The sequence below is a fragment of the Macrosteles quadrilineatus genome, unplaced genomic scaffold (genome assembly GCF_028750875.1).
Source record: "Macrosteles quadrilineatus isolate MER2022 unplaced genomic scaffold, UCM_ALF_1.0 Scaffold_3__2_contigs__length_128488019, whole genome shotgun sequence".
NCBI classification, from domain to species: domain Eukaryota; kingdom Metazoa; phylum Arthropoda; class Insecta; order Hemiptera; family Cicadellidae; genus Macrosteles; species Macrosteles quadrilineatus.
This window is the reverse complement of record NW_026542596.1, coordinates 81,358,353-81,373,012: the sequence shown is the minus strand read 5'-3', so window position 1 is coordinate 81,373,012 and position 14,660 is coordinate 81,358,353. Positions and strand designations below refer to the sequence as shown.

Sequence of the window (14,660 nt, the reverse complement as noted above, 5' to 3'; positions counted from 1 at the left end):
TCGTTAAACTAATTCTATAGGGTAATGTGATATTTTTAAGGAGGCATTTTAGTGTAAATCAAATCAGGATAATATAAAATTTGCTTAGTCTGCAGTTTTGCAGTGGCGGGGGTATTTACTATATCTTCCAATTCTTCACTCAAAACATTAATTACTTCACCGACAACTTCTTCAACAACTTCATCCACTGCATTTTCGTATTCCAAGTCAAATTCATCCATTTTGATACTGAACAAAAACACTGTGGTGTCACACTGGCCGCCACTAAAACAGTTTTTGTGGCATCCAGTACTGTCCCCGTGTGTAGGGCTACTGTCTTGACAGTACAGTGGCCGCCACTTGTGGACGCCAGTACTGGACGCCACTACTGTCCCCGTCTGCAGGGGGCTTTACATGCCCGCCGAGCTGGGGCTGGGATGTCACCTGGATGTCACGGTGTGGTGGGGGAGGAACGGACCGGTAACAGGTTACAAAATTAACAGGTTACTGTAACCTGTTACCAAGTTGTAATGGAACGGTGTAACGCGTTTCTCAAAAGTAACGGTAATTCCCATCTCTAAAATATAGTAAGTTTAATCAATAGCCTATTTAAGTTATGTAGGCCTATAAGTTATTGAATTTCAATATTGATTTGATGTTAACTTATGAGGATTCTCAAGTAGATTATCGCCATTGACTATAATATATAAGTTAGGCCCTACCTAGGTAACTTGTATGTAGTAGGTATATATAACTTAGTCAATATTATCGCCCACCAATCTATAACAGTGTGCTGTATCTTTAAAATTAACTTAACTTAGGTTAAGTAGCTAACAAAACTTACAAAAAAGGATACGATTACAAATTGAGGTCCAAGTGTAAATTTATTTGTTTAAAAACAATTACTAGATATAGCATACTTATCAACTCTTGTGTGTATACAATTTACTTACAGTAGGCCTTGTTTGTAATTATCTAAAACTAACGTACCGGTAACTTGAACTAAGCCAAAGCGAAATGTTAGGGTAGGCCTACTTTGGTATTATCCGGAGGCCAATTATTTTAGAGAGATTTTTTACTGGAGAGTCCAAAAATAACTACATGGGCTACTGCAATAGGAAAAAACCTGCTTTAATTGACTGACTGTCCAAATTTGACATGATTACAATTAAGTTAGCGGCCTTTGAGTTCTGTCTCCCAGAAAAAAAGGCAGCGATGTTGGCGAGGATTGAGTTGAATGCGTCGCTGGCGCTATACTCCGCCAAGTAGCTACTACTTATTGTAGGTCTATTATCACCAAAGGTGGCGTGGCAATCTATGTTAGTAATGATTGTGACTATAAAGTGCTTAGCGTCAACAATTTTTCCAAAGAAAGGGATTTCGAGGTTGTTGCTGCTATTGTGACCTATGATAACTTTAAGTTCATTGTTATGTCTGTTTATAGAGTTCCAGATGGAAACCTCAATATATTTCTTGAGTCCTTGGAAAATATAATTGTATCCCTGTCAAAGTATAATCTACCTATTGTGATCTGTGGTGACATAAACATTGATGTATTGGTGGAAGGTATACCACAAAAATATTTGGATAACCTGCTCAGGTCAGTAGATTGCCTCTATATTAACAAGGAACCTACTAGAGGGTTAAAATGTCTGGACAATGTGATCACTAACCTCCCTAGAGACAATATTCATGTTAATGTTTCCCTGCCTCCTCTCTCTGACCATGCTGGTTTGATTGTGGAGGTCATGTTTACCCAAGCAGGCACTGATAAAGAATTAGGCCTACACTCAAAAATTGACTCAAGACTATTTAACAAAGCAAATGTTGCTAACTTTGTTAAACACGTGTCTGCAATTGACTGGTCGTTTCTTAATAACGTATCTAATGGTAGGTCTTTTGAGTTATTCATGGAAAAGTTCCGTGAAAAACTAGATTTATGTATTCCCATCAAACCGGTAAAGAAAAATCCTCATGTAAAGCGCCGTGGAACTGGAAATGCTTGGTTCACAAATGACCTCCGTCAGCTTCGTGAAGAAACTTTAACATGTTACCATAATTTATTATGGGCGTCCAAGTACAACATCAATGTGGGATTCTTCAAGCAGACCTACATGGATGCTAGGAAGGACTATAAAGCAGCCATTAAAGATGCTAAACTTCACTTTAACGCCAAGTTTATCGAATCGTCCTCCAACAAATGTAAGACAGCCTGGTCCGTTATAAATTCAGCCAGGATTAGCTCCAGCAAGGCGGGCGTTGTACCCATAACTGCGGATGAATTCAACCATTACTTCATCTCATCTGTGGCGGATGTTCAGAAAACTGTCAATCTCAATCAACCTGCTTCTACTTACCTGCTCAACAATTTTGCTGTACCCGAGGTCACCTTCAGATGGAAGCCAGTGAGCTGTGATGATGTCGCAAAGTTGATACTAAACATGAAAAGTGGAAATTCCAAAGACATATATGGTATCAATAGTGATTTTGTAAAGGAAGTGGCCCACTGTATAGTGGCACCACTTACACATTGCATAAATGATTGCTTCACTAGTGGTGTCTACCCCTTGTGCCTGAAATCCTCAAAAACTGTACCAATCTACAAGAAAGGTGACACAAGTTCTCCAGGAAGCTACCGGCCGATCTCTGTGGTGCCTTGTTTTTCCAAAATCGTTGAATCAGCAATGAAACACCAGGTAAACGATTTTTTTTAGACAAATTTTTTGTTTTCCAAATTTCAGTTTGGTTTTCGGAGAGGGCTGTCTACTGTGGATGCAGTCGAGAGCCTTGTACAGAAGGTTGTAGATGGTTTTGAAAACCACTCACACACTTTAACAACTTTATGTGACCTTACCAAGGCTTTCGATTGCGTTCCGCATGAGATACTCCTCACGAAATTAAGGCATTATGGCATTGTTGGTGTGGAGCTTAGCCTATTTCAATCTTACTTAGAAAATCGCTCGCAGAGAGTTTTGTTCAATAATGCCCTCTCTGACGTAGCTCTGATCAAAAGTGGAGTACCGCAGGGTTCGGTACTGGGCCCATTCTTGTTCCTTGTACATGTAAATGATCTCTCTTCAAACATAGATGTAAACTCAGTTGTCTTTGCAGATGATACAACCTTTTTTTGTAGTGGTTCGAATGTAAATAGTCTTATATTGTTAATGAATAATGCTCTAAATGATGCTAACTCTTGGTTTGAAACAAATGGGTTGCTTTTGAATGACTCTAAAACTCAGAATATTTTATTCACTCTTGGTAAACCTGATCTTGAGCTTTTAGATGTGGAAAAAAATGTCAAACTTCTGGGAATCTGGCTTGATTCTTCTCTCTCTTGGTCTTCCCATATTGAATCCCTGTGTGTTAGGCTCAACAGGGTAATTAATCTGTTAAGAAAACTTAGAAATCTTGTACCTAAGCCATATCTGAAGATATCTTATTATGCTTTTTTTAATGGCATCTTGAGTTATGGTCTGTTATTGTGGGGAAATGGAGCAGATGTCAAAAAACTTCTTGTGCTACAGAAAAAGGCCGTTAGGAGTGGTACGCGTAAGTGGTGCGCCCTTGGATGCACATTGCAGGCCTCTGTTTCAGTCTGAACAAATACTGACTATTGTAAATATGTATATATTTGTCTGCTTGGTACGAGTTAAAACAAAACTAGAGAGTTACACGTGTAGAAGCTCGGTGCACTTGCATGTGACCAGAAACAGTAATCTGCTAGATTTACCTTTTGTGAGACTATCCAAATCAAAAAAGTGGTTTAGTAATGTAGGAATATCAATGTTTAATAAACTTCCTAGCACAGCACGTAATGTTAGCATGAGTAGGTTTAAGCATGTTTTGCATGAGTGGCTTGCTCAAAGGCCCTTTTATAGCCTAGAGAGTTATTTTCAGGAGGATTTTAGTAGCATGTTATTTTGACATGCCAACAATTACTCAATGCCTGTAATTCTCTTATTTTATTTGCATGTTGAGTATGACCATATGATCTGTATGAACAATTGTTGACCTTTTACTGTCTTGTTTCTGATAGGCTCGATGCTTGCATAGCTACATTTTTATTTTTTGATCTATTATGACTGCCCAGACAAATGTTTTGTCTATTCATGTTTTACCGGATCTAGTTTTATTTTCTTGGTTGAACTTGAACCTCATTTGTTGTTGACTTTGTCATATGCATGTACCTTGCAAATTACGGCAATAAAAAGTTTCTGATTTCTGATTTCTGTTTTTCCAATGCCAGTGGCATTTCACAAGAGAGTCACGAGAGAATAAATGTTTGTGAATGTGCCGGGGATGGAACCCGTCTCTCCCGCACCGAAGTCCGAGACGCTAACCACTAGGCTAGCAACACAACCAAAAAAAGAAATTACCCGCAATCTGTGGAATGCAGTTTGGATCCTCAAGTCTTAGTTAGAGCCTTATTATGGGTGGCCACTTGAGCGGCTCACGACCGCGACTTGCTCAAAGGCAACTTTTTAGCGGGCCATGTTATCATTAATCATTATCGAGCTTATAAAGCGACGCAACTGCGGTGGCGAGGCAAGCGACAATCCACGACCGCCCCCGTGTGACAGTCACCGCGGCCCGCGACTGGCCACTCCAGTCGCGCACCCCCACCACTAGTCGCGCACAGAGCCGTCTTTATAAAATGCGAGGCCTGGGGCAATACATAATTGCGAGGCCTTGTTTATCTGCGCTCACCGGGGGCTCTCCGCCAGCAGAAAGGGGGTACGGGGGTCCTTCCCCTGGAAATTTTTGTAAAATTATGTACTTGCAAAGTCGTCATTTTAAGCACTTTGACGGAAAAAATGAATCTTTTACACTCTGAAAATGGGCGTGAATATTATGCTAATTGCACATATTATTGGTCCAATTCCAAAGTGGATATCATAAATATTGCACACGAAATTCTTCACAATCATTAATTTTAAAAATAAACACTTTTCTTTACTCGAGTGGCCGCGGATAATAAGGCTCTTAATGAAATATCGCTGCCTCTGTCTGAGGTGATTAACACAGGGCCGGATTTCCCAATAGGCCCGGTAGGCCCGGGCCTATGGGCGCAAGGTCCCAGAGGGCGCACGGCCGAGAGTAATTTTTTTTTATACCTAGGCTATCTAAAAATAAAAAAATAAATAGTCACAGTTGATAAAAAAACTCCAAAGCGTTGTGATTTCTTATCTGCCTAACCTATGGGCCGTTTGTTACAATCATTATCACTACTAATACACAAGCCATAGTAGGCTATATATACAACTTTTTTGACTAGAATTTTACTATTAATAAGTCAAGTAAAAAAATGAAATTATTATTTGGTTACAATATCTATTTGTAGAAACAAACTTGCAGGCCAGGCCTACACAAATTGAATTCTATTTTACTGGGTGTTTTATAGCTGTCACAAATTAAATGGGAAATCACTCGAAGATCTATTTTTAATGCAAATAGGGTTAGTTACAATGAATACGGTTATTATCTTTGCTTGTATGAGGAAAACAAAAAGCTTTTGTTTTATTATTCCACAATCTTTAAAGGCTCTAATATAGGAAATTTTTGAAACTGTACAGTGTAAATTATCATGATCAAATACAACAAATAGAAAATTTCCCATACATTGGGAATAAGCTATTGGGCCTACCATAGGTCTCGTGGTAAGACCTAGACAATGATCAGACCATGGGAACGAGGTTTTATGAGGTCTTTAATATGTCAGGGAAGGTTCCTGCTTCAAAAGAACTGTTGACCACGTTAGTTAGGGGCTTTGCTATTATATGTCCAATTTCTTTAATTATATTGGGAGAAATTTCATCTGTTTTTTAGAGGAAAAACTAATCTCTTACTGGGCTTATGGTGTTTAAGTTGTGGACTCCTTTGGACTTGTTTCCAACGTTCAAGAAAAATGTATTAAACATCTCAGCAACAGAGGTGGGATCGCTTACCACTTGACCAATGTCATTGATATTCTTAATCGGTTTCATTTCATTGTCCTTATATTTTTTTTTTATTGTTTGCCATATTGCTTTAGATTTGTTGTTGGAGCCATTGATTTCTTTTAGTATCTGGGCTGATTTTATCTGTCTAATTTGCCATCTATATTTTTGTTTCATGTGAAACTAGTATTGTCTCATACAATGTGTTGAGGTAAGGTCCTCAACACATTCTTATGGAGATAAGCAAACTGTGGTAGTTTTCTTGTTTATGGATATATAATTAATTATCAATCTTGGTTAGTTTCTTTCTTTTATACTAAGCAATATACATTTAATAAAAAAAATTATGTAGGCCTACCTTCCCTGTAGCAGCAAACCTAAGTTAGGCTACTTGTGAAACCTAATTTTATTTAAGTGGGCAATACATCTGAAATTTTTAAGGAGAATTTTAGGGAAAATACAATCAGGGATATAAAAATTTTGCCTAGTCTACAGGTTAGCTGCAGGGGGTATTTAACTATCCTAAAATGAATAGTGTTTGAAATTTTAGTTAAAATGGTTTGAATGGCCTTCGGTAAAAAAACATATTTTGAATTTCCTTATATTACAGTAAGATAGTTCAATAAACCTTTACTTACACTAACGTAATAAATAACTTCTTGATTGGCATTGTACTATTTTTAGTTATTACAGTGGTTACGGCGAACACCGTTGTAGCGTCTGCTGGTAGCATGCGACGAGGAGTCGACGCCAAAAGCAAAAATCGGATGTACTAAACACGCTTGAGCGACACATGACGGAACCTTCCATTGACATCCTATATTTATTCTATTCATCTACCTATACTTTAAGTAGGGCCTAGGCTATAGAATTTAAATCTAAGTGTCATGATAAAAAATGTTAGAGAGCTAAACATAATTGCTGTCAAGTAACAGATGCAAAACGTTTGGTTTCTCTTTTGGCTGAATCAACTAAACTCAACTTAACTTTGGCCTGTCTGTCTTAATTGAAAAACTATAAGTTAGTGCATCATAGTAAGTTAGGCTTAAGTTAATTTCTATTTTATAAGACAACCTAAGATGTGAGAAAACCTTTTGGGCCCTGTCACATCATGAGTCAATGTACTTAAAGAGTCTTCTTCACCCCTGCGAAAACAATAAAAACATGCCTTGGACGTCCCTCGCTCCGGATGGAATGTGTAAAGATATAATGTTAAAACCTTTTTCTCTTATTAATGTTGGTTCTAGGGCCCTCCCCTCATACATGATATATCCAAGAAAATCAATAGTATAAGTATAAAAAAATCTTAAAGTATGTACGTAAATTGAGTCACTTTTAAACACTAATAAAACTAATTAACTTATTTTTTTCATTTTAAACCTTTTGAGGTAGGCCTAGGCCTATAAGAGCTCTAATTGTTTTATTCAACTACATTGATACCAAATTTTAAGAACATCTGTTGAAAAACGGCCTCCGAAACGGGGGAAGAAATTAACATATTTTGTAGGAGGCTACTTCGCTACTAGCCTTTTACAAAACTTGGCTCAGGCGGTAGATGAATCACCGACGTGTCTATTTAGTAGTTGTGTGTTTACGATGTTTTCATGATGTCGCGCATAATGACCCCGCGCTACCCTCCCGTCTACAACACCTTCCCCCCAAGGCCATATCTCCAAAACGCAGGGTGATGAAGACTCTTAATATGGTGCCATATATATAGTTATATCTTAACTAGTCGTCTATCTGGATACAAACTTACAACTAGGTTTCTAATAAAGAGGGAATAAATTATGGCCCATTTACAGTGTTAATTAAACAAGAAGGTTAAATTAAAATTGAGTTGGAAGCTAAAGATAGCCTAGAGAGAGCCGAAAGTTTAGTGTGGAAGTTTAAGTCACGATTTTACAGTAAAATACACTTTCCTACAACGTGAAAATTATTATTCAATAGAAAATTAAAAGTATGGGGCCAAAACAAGTGAAAAGGTAGCATTAATTAAGAAAGAATCATTTACCGTACCTTGTCCTTGCCACAGTCATAGGCCTACTAACTTATTGTCATGACTGGCCTACCACAATAGACCCTAATCTGCAGTTGTGGGCTAGGAAATCTCAAAGCTTACTTAGGCCAATATGGACGATTGTCTTTGTGATAAAAGAAAGAAAAGAAGTCAATTTTAATTCAGTTACAAAACACATAAGGCCCATTTCCTCATATTTCATTCACTTGGAAATGTAGTGAGGTTATGTTATTGTTAAAAGAATCTAGCACTCAATAAATGAATTAGCTGATAGACTCTAAGTCTTTAAGAAAAGCCAGGAAAATAAATTAATCCAGAAGATGAAATGTAATGAAATTTCAAAGTGGTTGAGAATATTATCTGAACAAATTTTACAGTTGAACAATAAATCTACAGAGATCCAACTGGACTTGTTGAGCTGGAGAAAGATTTAACTATTGTAATTACTTATGTGTTATTATAATTATACTTATGTATAATTACGATTGTACTATTATAGTCCTCGCCACCCTAACTTGAGGCAGCACAAGGCCACACTAGATACACGGCGTGCGGCCTTGGGCTGCCTCAAGTTAGGGTGGCGAGGACTATAATTATTAGTATTATTACTGTTTAATATTGTACTGTTCATTACTATTTATTTACTAATGAATGGCTTTAAAAAATCAATTATCTGTTCAAAATTAAACTAATATAACCAGCGGTCAAATACATCAATCGATGTCGTTATTATTTGTCTTTGTGCAGGAGAGATGCACCAACTCGGGATTAGGCTATGGAGTAGAGAGTGTTTAGTTTTAGTAGCCCGTGGAATTTGTGTTCGTCGAGATTGTTTTGTTTACTAGGATTGAGAATTGTGCGAATTTCTGCTATAAATTGTGTATATTTGGTGGATCGTGGTTTAAGTAGATGGTTGTAAGTAATTTTACATTAAAATAGTATTTTTAGTTCTTTGTTAAAGCATTTATACACAGTTATGAATGTTTCTTAAGCGCAGCCGACTCTGTATTGACAAATAGCAAAGCATCTTGTCCAAAAAAATCGCCCCAATTAATCCCTTTCATTTATTGTTCAACTGTAAAATTTGTTCAGATAATATTCTCAACCACTTTGAAATTTCATTACATTTCATCTTCTGGATTAATTTATTTTCCTGGCTTTTCTTAAAGACTTAGAGTCTATCAGCTAATTCATTTATTGAGTGCTAGATTCTTTTAACAATAACATAACCTCACTACATTTCCAAGTGAATGAAATATGAGGAAATGGGCCTTATGTGTTTTGTAACTGAATTAAAATTGACTTCTTTTCTTTCTTTTATCACAAAGACAATCGTCCATATTGGCCTAAGTAAGCTTTGAGATTTCCTAGCCCACAACTGCAGATTAGGGTCTATTGTGGTAGGCCAGTCATGACAATAAGTTAGTAGGCCTATGACTGTGGCAAGGACAAGGTACGGTAAATGATTCTTTCTTAATTAATGCTACCTTTTCACTTGTTTTGGCCCCATACTTTTAATTTTCTATTGAATAATAATTTTCACGTTGTAGGAAAGTGTATTTTACTGTAAAATCGTGACTTAAACTTCCACACTAAACTTTCGGCTCTCTCTAGGCTATCTTTAGCTTCCAACTCAATTTTAATTTAACCTTCTTGTTTAATTAACACTGTAAATGGGCCATAATTTATTCCCTCTTTATTAGAAACCTAGTTGTAAGTTTGTATCCAGATAGACGACTAGTTAAGATATAACTATATATATGGCACCATATTAAGAGTCTTCATCACCCTGCGTTTTGGAGATATGGCCTTGGGGGGAAGGTGTTGTAGACGGGAGGGTAGCGCGGGGTCATTATGCGCGACATCATGAAAACATCGTAAACACACAACTACTAAATAGACACGTCGGTGATTCATCTACCGCCTGAGCCAAGTTTTGTAAAAGGCTAGTAGCGAAGTAGCCTCCTACAAAATATGTTAATTTCTTCCCCCGTTTCGGAGGCCGTTTTTCAACAGATGTTCTTAAAATTTGGTATCAATGTAGTTGAATAAAACAATTAGAGCTCTTATAGGCCTAGGCCTACCTCAAAAGGTTTAAAATGAAAAAAATAAGTTAATTAGTTTTATTAGTGTTTAAAAGTGACTCAATTTACGTACATACTTTAAGATTTTTTTATACTTATACTATTGATTTTCTTGGATATATCATGTATGAGGGGAGGGCCCTAGAACCAACATTAATAAGAGAAAAAGGTTTTAACATTATATCTTTACACATTCCATCCGGAGCGAGGGACGTCCAAGGCATGTTTTTATTGTTTTCGCAGGGGTGAAGAAGACTCTTTAAGTACATTGACTCATGATGTGACAGGGCCCAAAAGGTTTTCTCACATCTTAGGTTGTCTTATAAAATAGAAATTAACTTAAGCCTAACTTACTATGATGCACTAACTTATAGTTTTTCAATTAAGACAGACAGGCCAAAGTTAAGTTGAGTTTAGTTGATTCAGCCAAAAGAGAAACCAAACGTTTTGCATCTGTTACTTGACAGCAATTATGTTTAGCTCTCTAACATTTTTTATCATGACACTTAGATTTAAATTCTATAGCCTAGGCCCTACTTAAAGTATAGGTAGATGAATAGAATAAATATAGGATGTCAATGGAAGGTTCCGTCATGTGTCGCTCAAGCGTGTTTAGTACATCCGATTTTTGCTTTTGGCGTCGACTCCTCGTCGCATGCTACCAGCAGACGCTACAACGGTGTTCGCCGTAACCACTGTAATAACTAAAAATAGTACAATGCCAATCAAGAAGTTATTTATTACGTTAGTGTAAGTAAAGGTTTATTGAACTATCTTACTGTAATATAAGGAAATTCAAAATATGTTTTTTTACCGAAGGCCATTCAAACCATTTTAACTAAAATTTCAAACACTATTCATTTTAGGATAGTTAAATACCCCCTGCAGCTAACCTGTAGACTAGGCAAAATTTTTATATCCCTGATTGTATTTTCCCTAAAATTCTCCTTAAAAATTTCAGATGTATTGCCCACTTAAATAAAATTAGGTTTCACAAGTAGCCTAACTTAGGTTTGCTGCTACAGGGAAGGTAGGCCTACATAATTTTTTTTATTAAATGTATATTGCTTAGTATAAAAGAAAGAAACTAACCAAGATTGATAATTAATTATATATCCATAAACAAGAAAACTACCACAGTTTGCTTATCTCCATAAGAATGTGTTGAGGACCTTACCTCAACACATTGTATGAGACAATACTAGTTTCACATGAAACAAAAATATAGATGGCAAATTAGACAGATAAAATCAGCCCAGATACTAAAAGAAATCAATGGCTCCAACAACAAATCTAAAGCAATATGGCAAACAATAAAAAAAAAAATATAAGGACAATGAAATGAAACCGATTAAGAATATCAATGACATTGGTCAAGTGGTAAGCGATCCCACCTCTGTTGCTGAGATGTTTAATACATTTTTCTTGAACGTTGGAAACAAGTCCAAAGGAGTCCACAACTTAAACACCATAAGCCCAGTAAGAGATTAGTTTTTCCTCTAAAAAACAGATGAAATTTCTCCCAATATAATTAAAGAAATTGGACATATAATAGCAAAGCCCCTAACTAACGTGGTCAACAGTTCTTTTGAAGCAGGAACCTTCCCTGACATATTAAAGACCTCATAAAACCTCGTTCCCATGGTCTGATCATTGTCTAGGTCTTACCACGAGACCTATGGTAGGCCCAATAGCTTATTCCCAATGTATGGGAAATTTTCTATTTGTTGTATTTGATCATGATAATTTACACTGTACAGTTTCAAAAATTTCCTATATTAGAGCCTTTAAAGATTGTGGAATAATAAAACAAAAGCTTTTTGTTTTCCTCATACAAGCAAAGATAATAACCGTATTCATTGTAACTAACCCTATTTGCATTAAAAATAGATCTTCGAGTGATTTCCCATTTAATTTGTGACAGCTATAAAACACCCAGTAAAATAGAATTCAATTTGTGTAGGCCTGGCCTGCAAGTTTGTTTCTACAAATAGATATTGTAACCAAATAATAATTTAATTTTTTTACTTGACTTATTAATAGTAAAATTCTAGTCAAAAAAGTTGTATATATAGCCTACTATGGCTTGTGTATTAGTAGTGATAATGATTGTAACAAACGGCCCATAGGTTAGGCAGATAAGAACATTAGTTATTTTAAGCAAACATCTGTTTACTTCAACTTTTGACATTAAGTAGATAAAGTTGATTGTTATCAAACATTGTAATAATCTATGAATAAAAATAAATCTCATACTAAGCTTAAAGTAATTTCTCGTCCACTTATAAAGATTTTAAAGTGTATGAAATCAAATGCTCTTTTGGTTTTTAAATATATCATTTAGTGGTTGCAACTTCTTGAATTGTTTACTTCCTAAAGTAAATTTGACTAGGTATCAAGATAGTCAGATAAATAGATTAAAAATTTAGTACCGTAGGTTGAAAAAATTACAAATATGTACAAAAAAGGACGAAGAATCAATAAAGGGTCTTCAACAAAATGTAAGTAGGTCTGTAGGTCTGTAGCTTATATAGGTAAATATAAACTTTTTAGGCTAACCTCTAACTTAACAATTTGTTGCCGTTCTCAATTCTCTTTTAATATTACATTGTCTGTTTCTAAAGGTAGGCTAACAATGCGATATCGTTCACTGTTAAAGTACTGACTATACAGTTCATAAACTATTTTTGATTTATGAAATTATTTTATGAAGTGGTTTGGTTAGCCCATATTACTGTATATTAGCGTACATGAGCTACGTACTTTATCTGCTATGATAATGATAATGAATAATAATTATAATAATTATTATTATATTTCTTTGTAGCCTGTTAACACGTGGGGTAAATCCCCACTTGTAATGTTCTAGTCTGAGCAGCCTTAGAACATAAATAGCTTATTTACCGAACTTAGCTATCAACTCGCACCCGGATTTTCAGGAACAAAATTTTGAAGTAAGATCTGTGTACCAAAGTAATAACCGACAATTTTTCCGAGCTAACTACGTCTCGTAACCCATTAATTTCCCAGCCCTATTTGCCAATCACCACATCAAGTTGTAGCCTAACCTCAATTCAATAACACTATCTTGGAACAGTGGAATTGAACCAGGCAGACGAAACTTTGACATAAATTTATCCACAGCCTTCTGTATTTCATCGTTGATTATATCCATTATCACTATACGCAAAAACTCTGCCTATTTAACATTATTACCGATGAGAAAATTTTGCGGGTGGCTACCAGTGGTGAATTGAGTAGCTACTGGTACCATCGCTCTACTGGCATCGTAACAAAATCAAGCATATTAAACTCTTATATCGAGAGTAATGTTCAATATGACCACCACTTGCCCTATTTGTGTCAAGACTGTCCTAGACTCCGAAGAAGGTGTGGGATGTGAAGGAAAATGTCAGCGATGGTTCCACAGAGGCTGCCTGGGCATGACAAAGTCGGAGTATCAGCGAATTAGTGGTAACAGCAAGGAACCGTGGTCTTGTTCTAGAACTGACTGCATCGATTCCAAGAGTCTTCCCCATGAACAACTCTCCTCCCAAATGACTGTTGTACTGTCAAAATTAGATGCCCTATTGGGTAAAGTGAATAAAATTGAAGAAATCTCAAGGGATATTGTTGATATAAAAACTGAAGTATCAGGTATACGAGCTGGCCTTTTAGCCCTCGAACCCCGTGTTGAAAATGTGGAATCTAGAATCACAACTGTTGAGCAGAAGATTGATGCTGTCAAGTCCAGCGATAGTTCCAATACAGTCGAAGTGGCAATAGCGGAGATGAATGAGCGTGCTCGGCGCTCTAGGAACCTTATGATTTTCAATTTGGTAGAGTCTGGCGATAAAAATGTAGATGTGAAGAAGGGTCACGACTTCGATCTCACCAACAAACTCCTATCAAACATACTCACCGACTTTACACCCGGAGACATCAAGCTGTTTCGAGTTGGGAAAAAGCTACAGGTTAAACCAAGACCTCTCAAGGTTATTATGTCTAACTCCTTTGACGTGTCTAAAGTCATTGGTAATTTCTCCCCAGAATCTGCAGCCCAAATCGACCCGGTCTTTGCATCAGTAAAACTGTCAAGAGACAGGACTCCCCGTGAGTTAAATCACCTTAAGTCCCTGAATTCTGAGTTAGACGAACGTAAGGCACGTGGTGAAACGGGACTTACAATCAGATACATTAATAATGTTCCTCAAATAACAAACAACCCTAAGCCTCCAAAAAACTCTCAAATCCCAACGGAGCACCATTAAATCTAAATGTATATTTTCAGAATGTCAATGGACTTAGATCAAAGATGACTGAGCTCTCTATAAACGTTTCAACGTCCCCCTACGATATAATAGCCCTAGTGGAGACAAACTTAACTAATGATATCAGCAACTCTGAACTGGGACTTCATGGCTATCATATCTACAGAAGCGACAGATCTAGGTCCACAAGTTCAAAATTAAGTGGTGGTGGTGTTTTGATTGCAGTGAGAAACTCAATTTCAAGTGTAAATATTCTACCTAATCCTGAATGTGCCTTAGAATGTCTATTCGTTTCCTGTTCATCTTCGGCCAGTAGTTTCCTCGTTGGATGTGTTTACATTCCACCAAGTCAACCCGTCTCCGTCTACTC

The 14,660-nt window shown here is 36.6% G+C and overlaps 2 protein-coding genes across 4 annotated transcripts in view; both read left to right on the top strand.

Annotated features, from left to right (window-relative positions):
• The first annotated feature begins 1,137 nt into the window (after positions 1-1,137).
• LOC128989327 (uncharacterized) lies at positions 1,138-4,608 on the top strand. Its single transcript, XM_054411208.1, has 3 exons — positions 1,138-1,244; positions 1,424-2,675; positions 4,495-4,608. Exons 1-3 carry the CDS (start codon positions 1,138-1,140, stop codon positions 4,606-4,608), a joined length of 1,473 nt encoding a protein of 490 aa, XP_054267183.1.
• Positions 4,609-8,731: 4,123 nt separating this feature from the next.
• LOC128990686 (CCR4-NOT transcription complex subunit 6-like) overlaps positions 8,732-14,660 on the top strand; it is a 232,634-nt gene continuing 226,705 nt past the window's right edge. For 2 of the 3 annotated variants that reach the window (XR_008490555.1, XM_054413203.1), the window contains exon 1: positions 12,340-12,520. Coding sequence is in view for 1 of the 3 variants with exons in the window: in XM_054413203.1 (XP_054269178.1) it covers positions 12,475-12,520 (46 nt within the window). In the remaining 2 variants the exon portion in view is untranslated. Of the gene's footprint in view, positions 8,851-12,339; positions 12,521-14,660 lie in introns of those variants that run through there. The other variant, XM_054413204.1, reaches the window with a different exon arrangement.

Bases quoted from the DNA above. Each gene is read 5' to 3' on its own strand.
- LOC128989327 (XM_054411208.1), top strand. From the start codon at position 1,138: ATGATTACAATTAAGTTAGCGGCCTTTGAGTTCTGTCTCCCAGAAAAA. The intron at 1,245-1,423 runs GTAGCTACTACT...GTCTGTTTATAG, and splicing joins CTGGCGCTATACTCCGCCAA to AGTTCCAGATGGAAACCTCA. The intron at 2,676-4,494 runs GTAAACGATTTT...ATCATTATCGAG, and splicing joins AATCAGCAATGAAACACCAG to CTTATAAAGCGACGCAACTG.